Source organism: Cyprinodon variegatus, unplaced genomic scaffold (assembly GCF_000732505.1).
Source record: "Cyprinodon variegatus isolate N-32 unplaced genomic scaffold, C_variegatus-1.0 Scaffold366, whole genome shotgun sequence".
Taxonomy (NCBI): domain Eukaryota; kingdom Metazoa; phylum Chordata; class Actinopteri; order Cyprinodontiformes; family Cyprinodontidae; genus Cyprinodon; species Cyprinodon variegatus.
In genome coordinates this window covers 378,870-403,734 of record NW_015150819.1, presented here as the reverse complement: position 1 = coordinate 403,734, position 24,865 = coordinate 378,870, and the positions used below count along the sequence as shown (strand labels likewise).

Sequence of the window (24,865 nt, the reverse complement as noted above, 5' to 3'; positions counted from 1 at the left end):
TTACTTATCTAGATTTCTATTTTTTCCAGTGTAGCTCCCCATGCTTATCAGCAAGATTTCCAAAAAGTAGATGTTTCTTTAGGTATTTTTAATATTATTAATATTTACTCTTAATTATAATTTTTTACTGCTTCAATGAATGTTGACATTTGCATCTTTAAACTTTATGGAGAACTGGCATCACCAAAACAGAGCAGACCAGTCCAAACCAAGGCGTCTGCATGACAGCCTTCAAACCTAAACAGTTTAATGCTGACTTTGTCAATAAAGGGTCATTTAATAGTTCTTTACAGAACGACAATGATAAACCTGTTGTTTAATGTTGACAGATACTGATTAAAAAGACTAAAGCTTGGTTTATGCTTGATGCTTCCATGAGGTCCGCATGGAGAACTAATGTCATTTCGGGCTTCCATGCCCTTCAGCATGGAGATTCTGTCTGCTTGGAGTACCTATTCAGATTTGAAACTACGCAGATAGATCAGTGTGGAGAACATGGCAGCGAGCAGCAGCTCATGCTGACGAAGGTTAACAGATGTAAAAATCTGGAAACATCCTTTTATTTAGCTCATAAATATCATTACTATCAACACACAGCAGCAATAAAATGACTGTCTCTCTCTGGAACGGCATTAGACTTTGATAAAGTTATAAACGGTTTTGTTTTCTACTTTCTTGTTTTGTGGTGTATAATAAAAATAATTAAATAAAAACTTTATTCTCATAATATTACTACTTTATTCTCTTACAACTATATCTTTTCTACAACTGCATGTTGTAGAAAAGAAAATGTTGCAACTTTATATTTTCTTTGATTATTGTTCAACTATAATCCTACAAATAAATTAGCCCAAAAACATTGGAGCATCATCTACCAGCAGGCCAGGCGGGAGACTTACTCTCCCACACCTGAGACAGAGCAGACAAACCCACCAGTTTGATGGGTTGCCAGCTTGGTAATGTAAAGATTACAAGATGAACCCTTTCCTCCTGAACCACCGTCACCTAAATAGTCAAGGTCTGTGATACAGAATAGAACCAAGCAGCCTCGGACATTCCAACATGAACTTTAACAGCACACAGATGATAAGCTGTGTTGTGTGGGAGGACATAATCCGTAGGAGATCATTTTTGCGGCTCCTCTGATATTTTTGTCCCTGAAAATGAATCTGCTGTTTTCCAGTTTTCCCTCCCAGGGAGTTTAATCTGTGAGGTAGACACCCTGGCTACTGTAAAGATGATGTTTAAAGCTTATTTTAGAGTGACTCAGGTTATTCAGAGCTTTGTGTCTCTTTAGTTTTTTTCTGTTACAGGCTCAGCCTAATAGAGGACAAATTGACCAAATTTCCTCACACTGCTGCTTTCTCCTACTAGTCTTTAATTATGCATCATCCACGGTTTCTGCAGCTATTGACTTTATGTGTTTTCTCTTTCTAGAAATGCAAACATTGAGAGGTTTTCTGTTTAGCTGTGTCACCCTTTATAGAGGGGCCAATAGCTATGAATGCTATAGTTGACTCTGTCTTCCCCTGATCAACACTGTCTCTGCCTACAATAAGCAATTCTGGGAACCTTTACTACAGCTAACTTTGCTTTCAATTCAACTAAAATCTGAATGTTCAGCACATTTTTTAAAGTTTGCAAAAAAGGAAATAAGAATTTGCTGTTTTTCCATTTAGTTTGAAGTGAATTAAGCAAGCACTGCAAAGCGTATTGCCCTCATACGTCGCTGTCCACGTTACATCATCATGCATGGCGGTACTAAACAGAAGGTAGATGCAGCAATCTACAACAGACCACAGATCAGTATTAGAGGATGTTTTAATGAAGCCTAGGCAGGAAAACTGAAGAAACTGAATTACTTACCCTCATCTGCCTTCAGCAAGCCAATAAGCTTTGAACTACACCTCCACGAAGCCCAATCAGCATCCAGATTTCATCTTAAAAGGTCTGCAAATCCACAACTCAGTCTGCTACCCAGCCAAAGTGCAAGTAGTGGTTGCTCTATGTCTGATTTTGACCCAGATGACCCCAATTCCACTCACATCAATCCCTTCTTCACAATCGTAGCTAAGCTTCGTCAGAGTTTCATTCCTTCCGGACTCTTACTGCGTTCCCTGTCTCATCTCAATCNCACTCACATCAATCCCTTCTTCACAATCGTAGCTAAGCTTCGTCAGAGTTTCATTCCTTCCGGACTCTTACTGCGTTCCCTGTCTCATCTCAATCGGTCCAGCAGAAGACCACTGTGTTCTGCCAGAGGTTTCTTCCCGAAGGGGAGTTTTTCCTCTCCACTGTCACTTAATGCTTTCTCATCATGGACAGATTCATGCAACCTGTGTTTTTACAAGCTTCCATCTTCCAGGTCCCTGTATGAAGTACTAATATCAGCTCAAACAGTCCACTGGATCTCACAGCTCAAGCACACTGTCTCCCCATCCCGCAGTCTATGGACTGACCCTACTTCATCTATCTCCACTCCACCACCAGCTTCAGACCTGAAACCCCGAATCCCCATTCTTTACGCCTGTTTATATATATCATTCTATTCTTTTCTATTCTATTCTTCTAATTGTCTTTTTCTTTAAATGTGAGTTTTTCAGATAGAATTGAATGTGGTGGAATCAGGGAAGTTGTTCTTATGTTACATTCCTACGCTGGTAGCTGATCTGATTATCCACTTCATTCACCTGCCATTCCCTCCCCCCTCTCTAATTATCATTAATCTTATTCACCTGCTCAATCTGGTATATTCAGCCCAGCTATCAGGGCCAGATCCTTGTTCATGTGTTCTTAGTTTATCTGTGTTATGTTTTCTTGTCAGTTATTTATGTTTCATGAGTTTTAGTTAAGTCCCTGGTTCATGTTCCTGTCCACGGAGGCCAGAGGATTGAGAGGGTTTATTGTTTGTCTCATGTCTCCTGATCGTGTCCCGGCCCTTGGCCGCGGAACCCTCAGGGTTTTGGCTCGGAACATGGGGTAGTTTTTTTTTATTTCCCCTAAGCCTGGCTCCAAGGTAGAGACCAGTTTAAGTTCTTAAGTAATTTCAGTACCACGTCTTGTCTCTTTCCCTCAACCACTAACCTGCCTGTATCCATCTATGCTTGTCTGTTTGAGCTCGCTGCTGGACTCTCAGAACTCTGAACCTGCCTGAACGCTCTGTGGCTTCCTGTAAACCTGGATCTGTCTGTTCCTGTTCGGATCAGGACCCCTGATTGGGCTACCTTTTCCTGGATCTCAGAACTGTCCAGTTCAGAACCGTTTCTCTGACCAGGATCAGATTCCTGCCTGCTCCAGGGTTGTGGGGCGCGTCCTGTGTAGTGCTGGGGCTGGTTCGGGGGTCCTTGGGTCCTGGAGGGCCAGGGGGGGTGCTTAGAGTGTGGTACCTGGCGGGTCTGACCCCAGGGTCTGTAACCATCATCGGGGCGGGGCTTGTGCCTCGGGCCGTCGTACGGCGGCCGCTTGCGGTGCTCTCGGGGGGTTTCGTGATGGCAGACGTGGGTTACTGGCCTGGTAGCTGTGCTGCTGCTGGGGGGGTCCGGGGGTCTAGGGTCTCTGGGGCCCCAGACCCCCGGGTGGGTGCCCGAGGGCATGGGCCTCACCACGGTTGGCTCACCCCATCCCCTCTCGCATTTAGACATTGAGGGTTCTGGGTTGTCGATTGGGGGGGTGCGCTGGCATCGCCTATCTCCTGGAGGGGGGGTGGACTGTGCCAGACACCCCCTTCTGGTACTCCCAGTTTTAATTAAACCTGAGAAAAACACTCAACAACACCACATTTTAGCAGGCTCAGAGGGGATCGGGGTCTTCTCACACCCCTGTTCCCGGGCTGCCGCCCAGAGTCTGGGGCCCAGAGGAAGAGCGAGCTGCCTGATCCATGGTCTTGGCAGGGGGGCTGCTGAGGGGCCTGGGTGGCCTGCCGGTGCTGTCACTTCTGCTCTCCCCAAAGAAGGTTAGAGGGAGGGGCATGTAGTGGCTGGGTGTATTAGTAAGGGGGTGGGGGGCTCTGGTTGGGTCCCGATCCCGGGGGAGCTTTTGCTCCACTATTGAGCATTCTTTCTTTAAATAAACTTTACATGAACAAGTGCACTTTCACAAACAGCTACAGGTGCTTGGTTCCAGGTACTTAGAGATTCACTTCCATACAGAAAGCCCACATTCATACCTTAAGCTACCACAGTATATATGTTAGATTAAATAATACCACTTATACTTCAGTGATTCAATTCAATTCAGTTTATTTATATAGCGCCAAATTCACAACACATGTCATCTCAAGGCGCTTTACAGTTCAACCAGATCATACAGTTAAATTGATTCAAAGTTTTCTGTCTAAGGAAAACCAGTTGATTGCATTGACTCATTGACTCAAATACAATCCCTCACACTAAGCATGCTTGTAGCGACAGTGGAGAGGAAAAACTCCCTTTGAACAGGAAGAAACCTACGNTTCTATTCTATTCTTCTAATTGTCTTTTTCTTTAAATGTGAGTTTTTCAGATAGAATTGAATGTGGTGGAATCAGGGAAGTTGTTCTTATGTTACATTCCTACGCTGGTAGCTGATCTGATTATCCACTTCATTCACCTGCCATTCCCTCCCCCCTCTCTAATTATCATTAATCTTATTCACCTGCTCAATCTGGTATATTCAGCCCAGCTATCAGGGCCAGATCCTTGTTCATGTGTTCTTAGTTTATCTGTGTTATGTTTTCTTGTCAGTTATTTATGTTTCATGAGTTTTAGTTAAGTCCCTGGTTCATGTTCCTGTCCACGGAGGCCAGAGGATTGAGAGGGTTTATTGTTTGTCTCATGTCTCCTGATCGTGTCCCGGCCCTTGGCCGCGGAACCCTCAGGGTTTTGGCTCGGAACATGGGGTAGTTTTTTTTTATTTCCCCTAAGCCTGGCTCCAAGGTAGAGACCAGTTTAAGTTCTCCAGTAATTTCAGTACCACGTCTTGTCTCTTTCCCTCAACCACTAATCTGCCTGTATCCATCTATGCTTGTCTGTTTGAGCTCGCTGCTGGACTCTCAGAACTCTGAACCTGCCTGAACGCTCTGTGGCTTCCTGTAAACCTTGATTTGTCTGTTCCTGTTCGGATCAGGACCCCTGATTGGGCTACAGACTCCTGGATCTCAGAACTGTCCGGTTCGGAACCGTTTCTCTGACCAGGATCAGATTCCTGCCTGCTCCGGGGTTTGCTGCATCAGGGACATTTTAGACGGCTCCGAACCCACATCTCGTTTGGCTGTGTTTGGCTGGATTCTGGAGGATGGACTGAACTGTTAAAACAGAGAGTCATTGATTGGGCGGTGCCCCACCCCCGTCCTGCAACCATTAAGGTCTGCTTGTCCTCAGCAGTCTGCATCCCGTTCTGTTCTGTTCTAAGATCATAACATAAAACATACATCGGTTCAGGTGTTCTGGGTACAGGTATGTAAGGACTTATCACTGTTCCTGGGTTGTAAAATCTCACTTTCCCCTTCAGTTTGCTTGCTGGGTGACTTTGAGAGAAGCTCTCTGGAAAAAAATCAGTTTGCATGGCCTTCACTGCATTATTTATCGCAAAGAAAACTATGCTCATGAATTAGAAAAGTAAGGATAAACTCAACATCAATCAGTACAGAGATCTGTTGTTGGATCATATTAATCTTGAGACAGCATCTGCATCCCCATCAGACCGATCTCTCTGGGCTCCCTTGATCGGCTCCATCACCTGGTGTAGTGGAGGGGTTGTGGGGCGCATCCTGCATAGTGCTGGGGCTGGTTTGGGGGTCCTTGGGTCCTGGAGGGCCAGGGGGGGTGCTTGGAGTGGGGTGCCTGGCGGGTCTGACCCCAGGGTCTGTAACCAACCTTCGGGGCAGGGCTTATGCCTTGGGGCGTCCTACGGCGGCCGCTTGCGGTGCTCTCGGGGGGTTTCGTGGTGGCAGACATGGGTTACTGGCCTGGTAGCTGTGCTGCTGCTGGGTGGGGCGGGTGCCCGAAGGCATGGGCCTCACCACGGTTGGCTCGCCCCATCCCCTCTCGTATTTACACATTGAGGGTTCTGGGTTGTCGATTGGGGGGGTGCGCTGGCACGGCCTATCTCCCAGAAGGGGGGTGGACTGTGCCAGACACCCCCTTCTGGTACTCCCAGTTTTAAATACACCTGAGAAAAACACTCAACAACACCACATTTTAGCAGGCTCAGGGAGGATCGGGGTCTTCTTACACCCCTGTTCCCGGGCTGCCGCCCGGAGTCTTGGACCCGGAGGAAGAGCGAGCAGCCTGGTCCGTGGTCTTGACAGGGGGGCTGCTGAGGGGCCTGGGTGGTCTGCCGGTGCCGGGGCTGTCACTTCTGCTCTCCCCAAAGAAGGTTAGAGGGAGGGGCATGTAGTGGCTGGGTGAATTAGTAAGGGGGGGTGGGGGGCTATGGTTGGGTCCCGATCCCGGGGGAGCTTTTGCTCTACTATTGAGCATTTTTTCTTTGAATAAACCTTACATGCACAAGTGCACTTTCACCAACAACTACAGGTGCTTGGTTCCAGGTACTCAGAGATTCACTTCCATACAGAAAGCCCACATTCTTACCTTAAGCTAACACAGAGTACATGTCAGATTAAATAATACTACTTATACTTCAGCGATAGTATCAAGGTGTTGCTTTATTGTATGTCTCGTACCGTGTCTTTTGGTTGAGCTGTCCTTTTTGCATCTCTTTGCAGGTGATGAAGCAGACTGAAAATGTTTTATTATTATCTCCTTTCTATCCCCTCTTTCTTTCATTTCTCCTTTTTTTCTCTTTTTCCTCTTCTATTCTACTTACATAGCAGTGTCCATATAATCTGTAATTCTCCCTGCATAATTATAATAAAACTATTTATATGCATAAATCAAGCAGAACACTATGATGATAGCCGTACTGCTCCACTTGTGAAAGTAAAATCTGTTGGGCTCTTTTTGGCATCAAGACAATTATTCTTATTGCCACATTGCCAGACAGGACACTGTAAAAAAAAAACAAAAAAAACCATAAAACATAAAATGTATTTAGTTTCAGTTCAGGTTAAAATAACCTATAAAGTGCAAATAATGTGATTAGAAATAGATCTAATATAAAATGATGACAACTTTTGTCTATAAAGAACTTTAGATAAAAAAATCAGATTTTTGACCATTAGATGCTTTCTACTGTTAAATGGATAATATATTTCTCTATAGAAATGTATTTGTTTCTTTGTGGTAAGCTGCGTTTTGACAACATTTGTTGTAAGCAGGCTTTAAATGATAAAACAAAGGTGAAATGAATTGCTTGCAGTCTGTATGCCCTGCAGCTCAATCTCTATATTTTGCAGTGTGGCAGGTGTGTCGTCAGGCATTAATGTATAGAAATGAGTATCCTCTTAATCTGACACCAATATAAAGCATTAAGCTAAACTTCTACCAAGGATCTCAGTTCCTCTCGATGTAATTCCTACATGTAGTTTTGCCCATCAGGGTGATAAAAAGGAAAAGATAATTTGCAACATCCTAACGTCTTTTTCACCTTATTTATTTAGAGTAGCTGTGTTAGGACACTGTGTTATGCTCATGATAATTTAAACAACAAACTACGGAACTGTTTTTAATAATGATGTATGTTATTTGCAAACAGGATTCCCATTCTTAAGTCTTTTATTTTGTTAAAATGCTTCCTTCTCCTCAGTTAGTCCTGTTTGAAACTTTTGAATCAGGGATCAGCTGGTTGTACATTTAAATCTGTCAGTGTGTGCTTCTGGCCCGGTGGGTGGGAAAAATCCTGCCTTCCTTTCTTTCCTCCAAAATCCCTTCTGCCTCGCACGAGCTAACAGCATGGTAATGAGACAGCGGCAGATGCTCGCGTGCCTTTACAATGCTCCCAACCTCTGACACACGCCGAGACTTTGCACGGCCCCATGAAAAGGGCAGGCTGGATATGGACCTATGAGCGCTGGGATGTTTACCCGCAGCTGAAGACTTTTGTTTATATTTATGTTTTATTCTTTTGGGCTGAAACTGGTGTATGTATAAGTTGCTCTTCTCAATTGGTGGTGCCCACCAATTGAGAACTACAGAAATATAAACAGACTTATTTTCTTTAGCAATGAGGGAAAAGAGAGACAGCTTCTTTTCCCATAGTTTAAAAAATGCACACGGATGACACCGGGCCACCCGATACTGAAAGCCCCTCCTCCAATGCAGCCGTCCTCTCTCCACCTGCTAGGCTGCCTTTGTCACAGGGGGTCCGCTGCTTCATTTCAATGACAAAGTTCTGGAACCCCATCAGCCTTCGGCCCAGCCACCCTTCACCCATCCCTGGGCTCCTTTCAGCTTGTATGGTCCCTGAGGGCAGCTAATATGTAATCACCCGTCCACCCCAACACCCATCTCACATCCACACAAAGCTCTGACGGTGATCAGAAGTCGTTTTATGGTACGTAGAAAGTCTTCAGTCTGTCTGTACTGATCCAGATCATTACAGAAAATAAAATCCCTTGAATATAGAATCAGTTTCATGTTATCTAAGTCACTTCTAAGCTGCTGGGTTCTACACTGCAAAAACTATCTAGAAATAAGTAAACATTTCTTAAATTAAGTGCATTTACCCTTAATATGAGCAGGTAAATAAGATGATTTTCCAATGGAATTAGTATTTTTACTCTTAAAATAGGATAATTAGATAATATGCACTTGGACTAAGACGATAAAATTGTTTTTTTTCTTATTTTTCAATGTAAATTGTCTTGTTTCATTAACAAAGTGTCTCGCTTTTAAGACTAGTCTTAAAACTTTCCTTTTTGATAAAGTTATAGATCCTGAGCATCTTTATTTATGCTGCTATAGGCTTAGACTGTTGGAGGACATAGGGACCCCTTTTCATCGTTTCGCTCCATTCTATCTCTATTCTCAACATGGGAAAGTGTAAATTCAACGAACGTTGGCAATCCGGCCAAGAGTTTTCTGCACGGTGGAAACCAGTACCAGGGACTGTATATGAGCCACTGTGTTTTCTGTACAAGAAGCGATTCAAGCTCAGCAGAATGGGAATCAAGGCAGTGGACTTACACAAGCAAAGCATCAAAACCCAGTTATGGAGAAGCAGCAGGTGCTTTTCCTGATGCTTTTCCTCTGTTATCTCTGCAGCGCCTCCACTGCATCTCCCACATCCCAGATCTCTTATTTAAGTGTTTTTAGCTTCTTCCTCTATGGAAAGTTTTTCAAAATCGAAAAATTGTCTACTGGGCCAGAACTTAACAATTTATTTTAAAATAAACATTTATGTAAATTATCTTGTGTTTATTGTGAAGTTGGTCTTGACTTTTAATTTCAAGTTCTATTCAAAGTATTAGAAAGTTAACTTTCCTTATGCTGTAGGAACCCTGGTTCATGGTTGCTGACCCTACAGAACATCGACTCATAGAAAACACTCACACTGCTCCACATCAAATACCCAGCATCCGATCGGCGAATCCCAACATTTTCGGAGATCCAGAGGATTTTCCCATTCAGTTTTTGATCAGACCGACTCCTAGAAACCAAACAGGTTGGTATGAGCATTTTCTCTGTTTTTAGACACAGAAGCAAAAGTTTTTCCAGCAGAGATTTTAAAGTGTTTGGATCCAGTAGCGCTCTAAGGCTTCCAGTAACAAAGTGCAAAAACTTTGTTAGCTTACTTAAATAGAAATGTTGGCTATCTATACTTACTGCAGTAATAATTTTTTGATAACTTTTTACTTCTACTCCTTACATCTTTTTTTGCAATTAGCTCTGTTTTGGACATTTTATAAATGGACTTGTTAGTTTTGTTTCATTTAAGCTAATTGTCATTATGGTCCGTTGGTATTTAAAAAACAAAAAACAACAAAAATAATTAGTTTCACCCAGACAATTAATTCTTTGTTCTTGGACTCAGTGCTGCCCCAATGTGTTGTTCACCACATGCCAAAATAAATAGGTTTTCAGGATGATGCAAAGTTAAATGTGACTCTGTTACCATTAGTTATTAAAAATGAAGTCTAGGGAAGTTATCATCCAGAATTGTAGAAAAAATGTTTCTTTAATGGGGTAGAGCAGTAAAGCTTCAGCCCTAACATTTTTTTTTTGCATTACTTTTATTTTTATACTTAGTAGTTTTAAAAGGTGGTACTTTTACACTTTTACTGGAGTCAAAAGCTGAAGTTGATCCTCTAACTTCTACAACAGTGTTTTTAAACAGTAGGATTTATAATTCTTAATATTAATAAATATTAATACTTTTGACACCTCTGGTAGTTGCATCTTAAACAGTTCTTTACTCTATTACTGAAGTAATCCTTACTTTTGTGACCAAACAATAGTGAAATATTTACATCTAGGGATTTGGAAAGTTCTCTCTGGGTACTCCGGCTTCCTCCCGCAGTCCAAAAACATGACTGTTAGGTTGATTGGCTTCTCTAAATTCTCCTTAGGTGTCCGTGTGAATGCTTGTTTGTCCTGTTTGTCTCTGTGTTGCCCTGTGATGGACCCCGCCTCTCACCCATAGACAGCTGGAGATAGACACCAGCACCCCTCACCCCCCCACTAGGGATTAATTGTTTCAGAAAATGGATGGATGGATTTGGAAAGCCCGAATTTGGACTGTTATGTCCACCAGGCTTGTTTGGTGGGGTAACATTAAAGGAGACCACACAAGGATTTATATTAAAATTTTATTCATTCAATGATATTAAAGAAATTAAACCTGAAAAGAGAATACCTGAAATAAGAAACCAAAATAGATCAATGCAAAGACCATAACTAAGCAGAATTAAACAAAACAAACTCAACCAAACCAATACAAACCAAACCAAACGGGGTCTGAGGAGGGAGAGAAAAGAGCCTCCCCTCCTCTGCATGCATAGCAGCTTTAAAGCAGCAGAGCACCAATCAGGGCTAAACTAACACCTGCAGAGGGCCTAACTCCCAAACCCTACAAGGAAAATGGCAGAGACCCACTGCAGCCGTAGCAGGACTTTAAAAGGAACTCCAAAAAGGAAAACTGCATTTCCAAGTTGGGAGCCCAAACTGAATATGTGACAATAACTATAGTTTCTCCTAATGAAATTCAGGAGAGAAACTGCAGAGTTAACTGGCCTTTGGGGGAAAAACAGGCAGCTGTACGGAGAGATGCAGATTTTTAAAGTGGCTCTCTAACAATCACTCTAAACCCAATTTTCTCTCCTGGCAGAGAAAGTGGATTTAGACAGACCAGCCTTGTGTCCTGGTCTCAGGTTTGAGGAGTTCCCCTCTAACTGAAGTCATGAGAGCTGCTCTCCCTCAACTCCTGAAAAAAAACAAGAAAGCTGATTGAAATTTGCAAACTAACAAAGAGACAGAAGTAAAAACATGATGCTGTGGTTGAAAAACACACTAGCATGATGTAAACGGTGCCCTCTGTGAGTCAGGCATCATCCCTGTGTGTGTGTGTGTGTGTGTGTCTGCAGTCGATGTCCATGTGTTTGTCCAGAGACAGATGGCGACGCAGAGAGAGCCCGTTCCCACGGCTCACACATAGGAATTTAAAATGCAGATAAAATCCATCACAGAGGCATGTCCTCAGAAAGATAGCAAACAGCTCGGCCGCTCGGCCTCTGCTCCACATTCAGTATCGGACTTCAGTTCATCAATGTTTGTTTGTGTTCTCACAGATAAGGATTCCGGGTGACTTCTACTTAAAAAAAAGAACAAATATGCGTTTAATTTTTTTAGCAGCTGTGTTTTGATTATTGTAAAGAATATTAAACAACAGAATAACTTCACTCAGATTCGTAAAATGCGCCCAAAATAAGCCGCCCAAAGAGAACCTCTTTCATCAGTTCAACTTTAGACATGTTTTTTGTTATTTACAGAAGCCAAAGCGAGTAGAGAGTAGAGCTAGTTCTCTGTAGCTGTGGGATGGGGGTACGATGGGGCTGTTAGAGATGGTAAATTTAGGTTTGGCTCGTCTGAAGCTCAGGCCAGATGGCCATGGGCTGCTTTAACAAAGCTCTGCTCGTCCACATGTTTGCTCTCTGCAGGCTGATCAGCGAATGAGGCTTCCATAAAACATTGTTATGCTGCTGAGGGCACGAGGAGGAGGGGGCCGGGGTCAGCTGGGGGGGCTTTAAGTTCTGACTATCCAATTTAGCCTAAAACTGCTGCTGCACGGCCAGCAGCTCTGCTCATTGTTCTCTTATGATTCCCCATGATTGTCCTTCAGAGTCACATTATCTTTTCTTCCTGTGTTTTATTTATTTTTTCAATTTTTTGTTTTTGTCAAATGAACCAAATTTAGCAACATCCATCTCAAAGGAAGCCTGTTGATGACTTTTCTCTGTTTTCGGTCCAAGAAAGAGCAAAAATCAGCAGTGTGTGTGTGTGTGTGTGTGGGGGGGGGGGATTACATTAATTTGTTTCTCAGATTTATGTAATCAAGTTTAAAAAGAGAATTCAATAATGTCTGGGATTTATTGCATGTTTTGGTTTACATCCGCATCAACAGGGAAGTTTTTTGAAGAAAAGTACATTCATTAAAAAATAGTCCCTCTTTGTTTTTTTGTTTTTTTGTTTATCCTTCTAACTTCTTTTACTGATTCCCAACCAGGCATGTTCAATTTATCCGTATCTACACCAGTTTTAAGCCTATTGGTAACATATGAGCAAGACTGGCTAGATATCAACAAGCAATCATTTAGTGTTATTTTCTACATAGAACATAAGGAACAGGGGCAGATTTACCATTAGGCAATATTGAGCAGCTGTCTAGGGCCCCAAGTTCCTGGGGGCCCCATAAAACTCTGTTGCCATGTATGGTTAATACAACTATTCCTTATTTGTGAACATTAATTATGTTTTTGATATAAATCCTTTGGCTAAAATTCCATCAGAACGCTGATAATATTAAGTGTGTCTCAGCCCCCCCTCCAGTGTCCACCATATTGGATCAGTCCATTTGCTGCACATGTTCAGAAAGGTCCAATCAGACAGCAGCAAACCATTTGAAAACAAACCATGCAAAGAGCAGTGTTGCCAACTTAGCGCTTTAGTCGCTATATTTAGCCACTTTTCAGACCCCTCTAGCACTTTGGTTTCTAAAAAGCTCCTAGCGCCAAATCTAGAGACTTTTTTCTGCTACTGGAGACTTTGGAGACAACATCTAAAAGCAGCGAACTCTGCTCTCCAGAGCGAGTAGATTGGTAACCCCGCCTCCTGCTCTCCTCTATCTTGTCTGCTGTCATGATTCATGCAGCTATTATTTCATCCAAATGAAAAATGGAGAACAGAGAAGCAGATCATGGCTTGTCTACAGTGAAAAGAAGGACTGGGTTATTTACTTTGGCCTTTTTGGAAACACAGGAAGGAGCAATCAGCTAAGTGAGCTTAGTGCTTGGAAAAAATCTTTCATTCCTTTAGAGACAGCATGAAAAGTCAGCTGAGTACAAAACATAGAGAGGAAAACAAGAAGAAAAGGGACAAGAAGAGAGGGACACAACCTAGAACAGAGAATGGATGTCTATTCTATTAACATTTCTATTATGTGTTGTCTTCTCCATTCAGAGGGTCCCAACATGTCTTTGCCTAGGGTCCCAAATTTCCTAAATCCGCCCGTGGTAATGAATATACAATGTATGATGCTGGTAAATATCAGTTATGGCAATATTAATATCAGATGATTTTTACCAACCCAGGTTTGCTATTTTTTACAACAGAATCACACCTTTGGATTTTTTCTAAAATGAATCTTGTTTCTTTGACACTTTATGGAAGAATCTGACCAAATCAACCAAGATATCATGAAGGTTTTGGTTTTCCTTCACAAGTCTGGTTTAGGATTGATGTGCATTTAGTTGTAAGTAAAAAAAGTAAAGAAACTCTCTGAGGCTGAACCAAGGTGGATAAAAAGCTCAGAATTTGAAGCGAGTAGAAAAATCCTCCTAGATATTGTCTGTGTTATTTGCAAATATGAATCTTGAACATGAAAATGTGTTTGATCTAATGTCAGAAAGTGGTTCAGGTAAAAATGCCTTATATCTCCTAATGAACCCTGATGTACGTCCCTATCCTGTGCGTAATTACGCGGGATAGACAGAAGAAACGACATCATGTTGATGTGACCAGGACTCCTTTAACTTTTAAACATGAGCCTCTCTGATTGGCACCTTCCTTTTTCTTCTTTACTTGTGGAAACTTTGCATTTTCAGGCAGCCATAAATAAGGATCCCAGTTGGCACACGTTCTGAACAATGCAAGTCTGTCAGGGTCAGTGACGGCTGTGTTAAAAGTAGCAGAGCCAGGGAGAAATTCTGCTCGGGTCCATTGTTTGTGGCACACTTTTAATTCAGGGGTGTCTTCTGTGTCCGTAGGAGGCTGAAAGCGAGAGGAGGACGGGGCAACCATGAATAATCCCTCCTGCGCTGCCTTAAGGAGGACATTCTAGCGAATTAGGGAAGGAGAGAGGGGGTGGAAAAGAAAGGGGAAGCAGATGGGTGAGGGGCGGGTGCAGATAGAAGGAGAAAGAACTCTCTCCCCCCTCTTTCTTTCTCTCTCTCTCTCTCTCACGGTCACACGCAGACTGAGGGAAAGCTGCGCCTTTCATTGCCCAGACGCGCACTCTCACTCATCCATCAGCGCGCACAGAGGAGGCGGATGGACATATGTGGACCCAGACAGCAGTTCACTCTTCAGGGAGACTTCTGTGCTTTAAAGCGTAGGATTGACTCCTCCGTTTATATTTATTCTTTAATATGTTTTGGAGTTTAGTTTAGTTGTTGTTTTTCGCGCAGCGCGCAGCAACAGAGGATTTAAAATGCCAGACTTCTGAGGACGCATCGTTTTTTTTTACCCCCCCTCCCTTCCCCTGATCTCCCCCTCCTTTGTGGAAGTATTTGGATCGGTGTGATTTCAGTGGCTGGAACCCAAAATGATTCCAAGCAAAAGAAATGTCGTCTGTGCGGTTCCAGTCGCCCTGCTGCTGCTGGCTCTCCTGCAAGGCGCCAGCGGTAAGACTCTAAAATACAAAGTTTACGAGGAGCAGAGAGTGGGGACGGTCATCGCGCGGCTGAAGGAAGATGTGGCCGGGGTTCTGTCCAAACTCCCGAGCTCACTCAGCTTTCGGTTCCGCGCGATGCAGCGGAGCAGCACGCCGCTGCTGTCCGTCCGGGAGGAGGACGGGGAGATCAGCATCGGCACCAAGATAGACCGCGAAAAGCTCTGTGAGAAAAACTTAAACTGCTCCATTGAGTTCGACGTGGTCACGCTGCCCACGGAGTACCTGCAGCTGTTTCACGTGGAGGTGGAAGTACTGGACATTAACGACAATTCCCCGCACTTCTCACGCGCCATAGTGCCCATCGAGATTTCAGAGAGCGCGTCGGTTGGGACGCGCGTCCCGCTGGACGGCGCGGTGGACGCGGACGTTGGGGAGAACTCTCTGCACACCTACTCTCTAACTCCCAACAACTTCTTCAAAATAGATGTGAGAACCAGGACGGACGGCGCCAAGTATGCAGAGCTGGTGGTGATGAGGGAGCTGGACCGAGAGGTGCAGTCCAGCTACCAGCTGCAGCTCACCGCTTCAGATAACGGCCTGCCCCCCAAGTCAGGATCCACTTTACTCAAGATAAGCATCTCAGACTCCAACGACAACAGCCCCGCGTTTGATGAGCAGTCTTATGTCATCAACCTGCGGGAGAACTCAGCTCTCGGGACTCTAATTATTGACTTAAATGCCACAGACCCAGATGAGGGCACTAATGGGAAAATTGTGTACTCTTTCAGCAGCCATGTTTCACCAAAGATTTTGGAAACCTTTAAAATAAACCCAGAAAACGGCCATATCACTCTCATCAAGAAAGTGGACTATGAAACCACCGCTTCATATGAGCTGGATGTCCAAGCTCAAGATCTGGGACCCAATTCCATTCCTGGACTTTGCAAAATTGTGGTGAAGGTGGTTGATGTCAATGACAACAAACCAGAGATTAACATAAATCTGATGACCTCAGGTAAAGAGGAGGTGGCCTACATTTCAGAGGGGGCTCCTGTGGACACATTCATAGCTCTGGTACGTGTGGATGATATGGATTCTGGTCTCAACGGTGAAGTGGTGTGCAGGCTGCACGGTCACGGCCACTTCAGGCTCCAGAAGACTCACGAGAAGAACTACATGATATTGACCAATGTGTCGCTGGACAGGGAAAAGAGGTCTGAGTACAGTCTTACGGTGATGGCGGAGGACAAGGGTTCCCCCAGCCTTTCGACCATCAAGCATTTTACGGTCCAGGTGGTGGATGAAAACGATAACCCCCCGCATTTTGAGAAAAGCCGCTATGAAGTATTTAAATCTGAAAATAACTCTCCTGGAGCCTACTTGATGACTGTGGTGGCGTCAGACCCCGACCTGGGCACCAATGGTCAGGTCACGTACACCATTATAGACAGTTTGGTCCAAGGGAGCCCCATCTCTACCTACGTTACCATTGATCCTTCTAACGGGGCCATCTATGCCTTACGCAGCTTCGACCATGAGGATGTCAGTCGGGTCGCCTTCACCATTCAGGCTCGTGATAGTGGCAACCCTGTGCTATCAGCCAACACCACCGTCCTACTTACTGTTCTGGATGAAAATGACAACCCCCCCATCATCCACTCACCCTCCCTGCGGAATCACACGGCTGAGCTCCCAGTATGGAAGTACGCATCGCGTGGTCAGCTGATCAGCGCTCTGAAGATCACAGACCGCGACTCTGGTGCTAACGGAGAGGTTAGCTGTTCCATCGTTGGGGGCAATGAAGATGGGTTGTTTGTGATGGACGCGCGGCGTTGCGAGCTCAGAACCAATGCCAGCCTGGAGCAGGCCCCACGGGATGTGATGGAGATAAGGGTTGAGGTGCAGGACAGGGGCACCACCAGGTTAACCACAGGAGCCCTGTTCAAGCTGTCCCTGCAGGAGAACATGGACATCCTCCCTCCTCTCTATCCTACTGGCTCCAGCCAGGGCTCTCTGGACCTGTCCCTCATTGTCATCATTTCTCTCTGCGCCGTCTGCGCTCTGCTGCTGAAAGTGATGGTGATGTTTGCTATCGCCCGCTGCAGACGTGAGAAGAAAGACCCCAGGCGTAACTATAACTGCCGTGTGGCAGAGAACAGTTACCAGAACCACCCCAAGAAGCCTGCCAGGCATATTCACAAGGCGGACATCACCTTGGTGCCCACCGTCAACGGAACCCTACCCATCCATTCCCACCCACGATCTCCCCTGCCCTCTCCCACACCAGAGAGAGGCACTCTGGGGAGCAGGCAGAGCCATCAAAGCCGACAGTCGCTCAACAGCCTAGTGACTATCTCCTCCAATCACGTGCCGGAGAACTTTGCCTTGGAGTTAGCTCATGCCACTCCTCCTGTTGAGGTAAGACTTAACATTTCTCTCTGTGAGCTAATGCGTTGCAGTCTTTGATACAGTGGACCATGCTTTTGCTTATAAGAAAAGCCCATTCACAAACAAAGACCAAACTAAACGTTTTTTTGTGCAGCTTTTGTTTGGGATTTTGTCCCTTATGTCCATATTTTGTTCCTCATGTTTTGTTGACCATCATTTCAGGGTCAAATCACGATTTCATGTCAACCCGTTCAGTTTGTAGCCCCCTTCCTCAGCACCCTACCCCCCCCACCACAAACCAACATTGTCTTGTGACCTTGTTTGTGGACTCCATTCATTTCCCCTCTTCATTTTTTCTTTTTATTTCTGTCTTTTTGTCTTCTTTTTGTCTCTTTTGGGGATTGTAGCAAGTCTCACAGCTTCTGTCAATGCTCCATCAGGGCCAGTACCAGCCACGACCAAGCTTCAGAGGCAACAAATACACCAGGAGCTACAGGTAATAAAAGCCTATTGTATAAACAGATGATTTTGATGCCAGTGCCTTCATGTATTAAAACTGGGTGCTCCATAACCTAATTATCAGCCTCTAATGTAAAGCAAACTCTGTCTCTGAGCACCTCATGATCCACCTGTAACATGTTTTTTATGTCTATGAAGGTATTACAATCTGTGATTAATACATGGAATCCCACTGTGACTGCAGATATGCCCTCAATGAGATGGATAAGTTCAGTCTGAAGGACAGTGGTCGTGGAGACAGCGAAGCTGGAGACAGTGACTATGAACCTGGCAGGGAGTCGCCCGTCGACAGGCTCCTTGGTGAGGGCTTTACTGAAGGCCAGCAGTGTTCACACTCAGGTACAACCCTGTCCCTGACCCATAACTCTCCCCAGGTGCATTCACTCCATCCTCCCTTCAGTCCCCAAAATGGGCTTAAAATACACAAACATGGAGGACTTATAGTTATATCAACATGGGTGGATCTAGACAGGGGCCAATGGGGGCCAGTGCCCCTGTAGATCACATCCTGACCCCTGTTATGCCCCCTGTTTTCCTGAGTTCTAATTCAGATTTGATAGGAAATGGTAAATTTAACTTTAATTAAGTCATAAATATGTAAAATTCCTAAATTATGAATGTATATTGACCTAATAAAATTGTAATGAAACCTAATTTAATAGAAATTTCACATCATGCAGCTATCTTAATATATTTGAATGCCTTGCCCTGTTTTTTATTTCATGCTTTTCTGTGCCCCCATGAAAACACACCGGCCCTCTCCTGGCCCCCTCCTGGCCCCCTGGAACATTTGGTCTAGATACACCACTGGGTAGCAACCCAATGCAAAGATCCTCAAATCAGCTCAGGAATAAAGTTGTATTTTCTTTCCTCACAGTGGTCTTACATTTTCAACAATCAGCATAGCAAAGCTTGAATATAACTGTTGGTCTGTCAGCATCAAACATTTCATCCAGAGGTAGAACGACACATGGCCAATATTTTGGGCTTATATTAATGTTTTTTTCTTAATCACAGCATAGATTCCACTTCATTCATTTGTTCATTTAGCAGCCACGCTAAGGTCAATGTTTTAGTTTTTTTTTATTCAGACTTGTGTAACATTTGTTATCATTGTAAAAAACGTACCTTCAAATTCTGTATGCTAATGCTAATGGGCCAATGAGATGGGCTGCTAAGCCTCTTTTCCTCTGAAAATAGCAGGTTATGGCATGTTTTTCAAACATGGGTCGACCCGCTAACAATCAACATTAAGCTCCACTCCAATGGTTAAAAACGCTGGTCTGACCCCTCGCTGGAAGCTGCTATGTCTTCCCACCTATACATGTCTGGTGACACCATCCCACTGGGTTAGGGTTGATGATGGGTTAGACACAACAGAAATCAGGAAAGTAAACAATGGAGAGCAACATGGAACGAAGCCAGGGCGTAGTCAGTGCGCTTTATTGTTTAACTGTCTGAATTCTTCTCACCAGAGATCAGAAGTGACTGGTGCAGTGTGTTGACGTCCATACGTTGCGTTCAATGACATCACATAATTTAGCAGGTCAACATGCTGGGGTTCCCACAGCATGCCGGTCAGAGCCGAGGTGATTTAATAAGGTCGCTTGCCAAGTTATTTGACGCGGGTAAACACACGGCAGTGAGCTGTTTCCACTGCCACTATAAGCTGATTGTTCCTGGGTTTAAACAGGTTTAATTTTATATGGTCTAACCCAGACCCTTACCCTAAGCCTAACCATTAACAACATATTGCTGACCAAAACCTGAACTGAATTCACACCTTAGTTGTAAACCTAACCCCAACCCAAAGTCCCAATTTTTGAACTGTAAGTCCCCACAGTGGGGGATATTTGACAATAGACTGGTCTCCATTGCAGTGAATAAAACCCAACTAAAGGCAATATAGAGCTATCAAATAACAGTCATATTTTTGGACTGTGGACAGAAGCAGGAGTACCCAGAGAGAACCCATAAATATCTAGGGATAATATGCAAACTTCATTGAGAAAGTCCATTGGATGGGAATTGAACCCAAGAGCTTCCTGCTGCAAGGAAACAGGAAAACTGCTCCACTATGCAGCCCAACTAAAAACTATGACAGAAAAGGTTTCAGTCTTTATAATCCACTAATAAACGAGTTTCTGGGACCAGAATTAGGAATATATATATATTTTTTTTTTATTTAAACTATTAGTTAGACTACTAATCAGACTCGTTTGTTTCAAATTTGTTGATCATTATCATAAAAAAGGGCCATTGTAAATAGGGCTGAACGATTTTGCCAAAAATTAAAGATTATTTTCCATCAATATTGCGATTTGTTGCAATAATCTTTTGGACTAAGCACTGGGATGGTTGATGGTTGATGGTTTGAGTCCATGGTTACAGTTTTTTTCATGACCTTGAAAGCCTGCTTGAGTCCAGTGTTGCAGGACGTTGCTGTATAATTCACACAAACAAGTTCCTTCTTCTATTATAATTCATTAATCTAGGTGCTAGCTGCAGCTCTGTCTTCCCTTCTGTGTATTACTGCCACCTAAAGGACTGGAAGGAGAATTACAGTAGCAGACATTTAAAATGGCCCTTCCCAGTCAAAAGCCAGCCGAATGGCAGCCAACTTCCAGCTTAAAGTCCTCCAGCCACTGGAGTGTCCCTCTGTGTCATATTTTTTTGCTCTTGACTCCAATTTCCACTGTATTAAAGGGTCTGTTTCAATTTGCGTGTTTTCTAAGCCAAAACGACTTTGTTGGGCTACTGTATAAAGCCAGTAAAGCCTTCCTGGATGGAAGAGAAATGTCTTCAAACTTGGAAACAAAGTCCAGTGGACTTTTTTGGAATTCTATTAGGATGATTCTAATTTTAGAAAGACGGCAGACATCAGTGAAAACCCAAACACATTTCACAGGATTCATCTGATGTCCCACACTGAGACATGACTTATTGTTGGACTTTTTTTTGTCTTATAGTGATCGTATGTCTTTTTTCTGTCACCGACTTCTTAAGAAATCTCTCACTGTATCTGCCGCTGCCCTCCATTACAATCAACCACTGCTTCTCAGTCTGTGGAGTTCTGTGGAGCTTTGAGCGCTCATTTAGAGTCCCGGTTGACTGGGAAATACTCCTCCAGGCATCACATTCACTCTGTATGGGGCTGCAGACTAGTTTAGTGGGAAACAGTTGGTCAATTCCTCCCAAATTCCTCTGTCTCTCCTGTCTCAGCCAGGTTATACAGCCTCAGCTTCCTTTATCACCTCATCCCTTTTCTCCCAGAGACTCTCACAGCCAGCCAGCCAGCTTCCCACACAGCCATCACTCGATACCACACTTGAGATACATCCCAATTAAAGTGTCGGCGGACGGGCAGAGAATCCCATCACCAACACCTCATCTTCCCTCCCTTACAGCTGTGTGAAGGAGCTCAGCTCGTTAGTCACTTTCTTCTCTCCCGTTCCTTCAAGCTTTCACTTCCAGCCATTGAATCTGAGCCTCGCCTGCGTCTCTGATGAAAAGGAGCCATTTAATTGCCATGTGGCAAATAGTTGCTATGGAGTCAGATGTGAGTAGCGCTCATGATTAAGGCCTGAAGAACATAATTACGACTCAAAGCTCACCTTTCTCCATATGTAGAGCGGGCCCTCCTTCCACCCACATGTCCACTGTATCATGGAGGATTCTGAGCAGCGTTTAGTTTCCTCTCTACAATTATGGCCACCTTTCAGGACTTCTGCAGACTGCTACATGTGCAAAATAGGTACATTGGAAAAAAATCCAAATCTAAGTAATTTTTTCTTAAAATAAGTGCATTTTTTTCTTGAATTGAGGAGGTGAGTGAGACACTTTGCCAATGAAACAAGACAATTTACATTAAAAATAAGTTAAAAAAAAACAACAACTGCATTGTCTTATTTCAAGTGTGTATTAAGAGTTTATTCGTTCTCATTCTGTTGGCAAATCATCTTATTTGCCTACTCAAATTAGAGGTTAACACTAAACGAATACAATTTTACTTATTTCTAGATCATTTTTACAGCGTATTGGCATTTATTTTTGTTTTTCAAAAGTAGGCAGACAGGAAATGGAATTAGAGAGAAGGGGAAGACCTGTGGTGCAGGTCTGGAACGATAAAGCCTCCTGCCCCTGCATCATCCCCATGCCTGAGGTAGAGGAGACTTTAAGGGAACTGTTTGGACTTGGACTGATTACTGGCAGGTTTCCCTGGTGGAGTGGCCCCGCCCACACCCATACAATGTTTTTTCGCTGCCTTTGTGCCTCCTGTCCACACCCAAAGATAAAACATTTATTTATGATGTTTATGTGTTGACTGAAACTACAGCGACAATCCACAATCATAACAACAAAGAATTCCTGTGGAAGAATCTTAAGAATCCTCCTTTTTCCGAATTTGGATGTTGTTTGTGTGTGATAGTGCCCCCTGCTGGAGAGAATACATAGATTTTACAGCATTTTCTAATGGAATAAATATGCTTAAATTTTTTTTACAACAATTTACATTTAAAATACGAAAAAAAAACGATTGCATTGTCTTGTTTCAAGTGCATATTATCTAACTATCTTGCTTTTACAGTCAAATTACTAATTCCATTGGCAGATCATATTTACCTAATAAAATTAAGTAATTAATTTAAGACATTTTTACTTTTTATTAGATTGTTTTTGCAGTGCAGTTATTTCCTCCACTGTGTTTAAATACACTGAAAATCCAACCCACTAAGGGCTGCAAATAATGAGAATTTTGCAAATCAATTAATCTCTCGATAATTTTTTTTTAAATCATCGAATAACAATCGGACAGCAAAAGGTTCCTTAAAGAAGATTTTTTTTTTTTTATGAAATAAAGGTGAAACTAAAACCGTTCCATTTCAGGAGTTCTGGATAGAACAGATCGACAGACAAAGAAGTTTTTTTTAATCTTAAATGGAAAATGTTTATTTTTTTCCAATATTGGTATAATTCCTGCTCTAAGTGGGTCGTTCTGTCAGCCAAAGGCCTGTTTTACAGTCTCTACACTTCAGTTAACGATTAATGGATTACTGGATTAGTTGACTTTTATTTCAATAATTGATCATCACCATTAATCCGATGAATTGCTTCAGCCCTAAACCAATTGTTTAAAACATAAATCTCAGTCATAGTGACTTTTTTCAGGATGTTTAAGCATAAAATCCCATTCTCATTTATCAATAATCCAATTCTCATTTTTCAGTAACAACTGGTCATTTTTCCATCTTTAATTCTCTCCCCATGACCTGAACTAATAACTGACAGACTTTTCATCCCTAATCTTAAGGAGTTCTAGTTGCTAAATGGAAATCCTGAAAACAAATACATTGGACGAAGTAAGCCACTGTTCTGCTGTCAAGCAGAAGCATTTCAATTCACGTTTAAATATCTAGCTTGTTAAAAAAAATTAAAGGACAATTTTTCCATTCATCCCTCTACATAGTATTTTTTTCCTGATTAAATGAATAGAAAAAGTCCAAGTAAAGAATGACATAATCAGCAGTTTATGGAATAAACCTTTTAAATCATTTGCTGGCGAACGCATCAGTTAAACAGAGGCCCAGCCAAGTTTTCAGGCAAACTTAGCCTGATGCATTCTTCTAATGTTCGCATGCAGATCAGTTGGGTTAAATCTTTTATTTTCCTCCTTTCATCAGCAGGGCTCCCAATCAGCCCCTGCCTCCGCAGTTTTTCCTTTTCCTTCCAGTGCACCCAAATGCACTTTTCATCTGCTCTAAGATGTATTATAAATGTTCCTTTCATGTTAATGAGGGGATAATGAAGTCCCTCAATGGCAAGACTGAAAAGCAGCGCGCTCCTTTAATGAAGGCTTTAAGTTGGCATATTTGATTTGTCTAATTTATTCTTCAGAGATTTTCTATTTGAAGATTTAATATTGAAAAGAGGACTTGAAAGGGGAAAATGTGGTGCTTTTAAAGGGGGAGTTATTTTGAATGTGTAACAGCCATTGATCGGCCTGGCTGAATTGTCTCTCTGTGGTAAATACGTTGGAAGGTAGCAGGCTGGGCTCCTGCAGAGCCTTTCAGACTAATTGGGGCAGATTTCCACCATGTTTAGAGAGAGTGGAAGAAGAAACACTTAAGAACTGGCAGCGAAATACCAACAAGATGGAAAAAAACACACAGAGACAAATTTATTTACAATAAATACATAGTTCTCTTTTGTGCACACTGCTTCATAATAAAGTGATTAAACGTAATGTTCTAATCAGTTTATCTGCCAGATCTAATATCCCATGCTTTCTTTGTAAAGCCGGGCATACACTGTACGATTGTTTGCCCTTTTCGGGCCGATTCTCCAGCCGTGCGAGAATTTTTCGATCAGGCTGAGTTTCATCCTCCTCGTGCGTCGTGCATCGTGTAGTATACAAGGGCTAAAACTGGAGCGATCAGCCTCTCACGCCCACCTCCTGATCAGGAATTGTACGTTCAGGAGAAAATCAAACATGTTTGAAATGTTTGATTTTGAGGTGTTTCTGGGGAAATCCTGCTGTTGAAGCAGAGCTATGAGCCAATTTACCAGAACCTCGAGCACTGAGCATGCGCAAAGCCAGTTCCCCATTTTTCTTCCGGATTGACGAGTCTGAGCAGCGCCACCTCTCAGCGCTGAGTCCAACGTGTGCTTTTTGGACGTACAGTGTGAGCAGGTAGATCGTATGAGAGCGTCGGGTCGCACAGTGTGAGAACAAACATGGTGGGCTGTTAACTTTTAAACCCTGTGGTTTGGTTTCACAGTTTGAGCTGTAGCTGCGTGCAAGGATTGAAAATATTGCACAGTGCGTGCTAGGAATGTTTCATAGGGTGTACAGTAGTAGCCATTCAGAATATCCCCACTTTCCTTGATGCGCCCTTGGTGACCTACACAGGGTTCCCGCCGGTCCTTAAAAAGTCTTAAAAGGCATTGAATTCTTCAAAATAAAACTAAGGCCTTA

The 24,865-nt window shown here is 43.2% G+C and overlaps 1 protein-coding gene across 3 annotated transcripts in view; it reads left to right on the top strand.

The window, feature by feature from the left end:
* The first annotated feature begins 14,506 nt into the window (after positions 1-14,506).
* Positions 14,507-24,865, top strand: part of LOC107092084 (protocadherin-18-like) — a 13,246-nt gene continuing 2,887 nt past the window's right edge. The window contains exons 1-3 of one of the 3 annotated variants that reach the window (XM_015386370.1): positions 14,507-17,400; positions 17,778-17,866; positions 18,074-18,189. In XM_015386370.1, the coding sequence (XP_015241856.1) occupies positions 14,914-17,400; positions 17,778-17,866; positions 18,074-18,189 (2,692 nt within the window). In that variant the 5' untranslated portion in view covers positions 14,507-14,913. Of the gene's footprint in view, positions 17,401-17,777; positions 17,867-18,073; positions 18,229-24,865 lie in introns of all 3 variants that reach the window. The other 2 variants (XM_015386369.1, XM_015386368.1) reach the window with 2 other exon arrangements.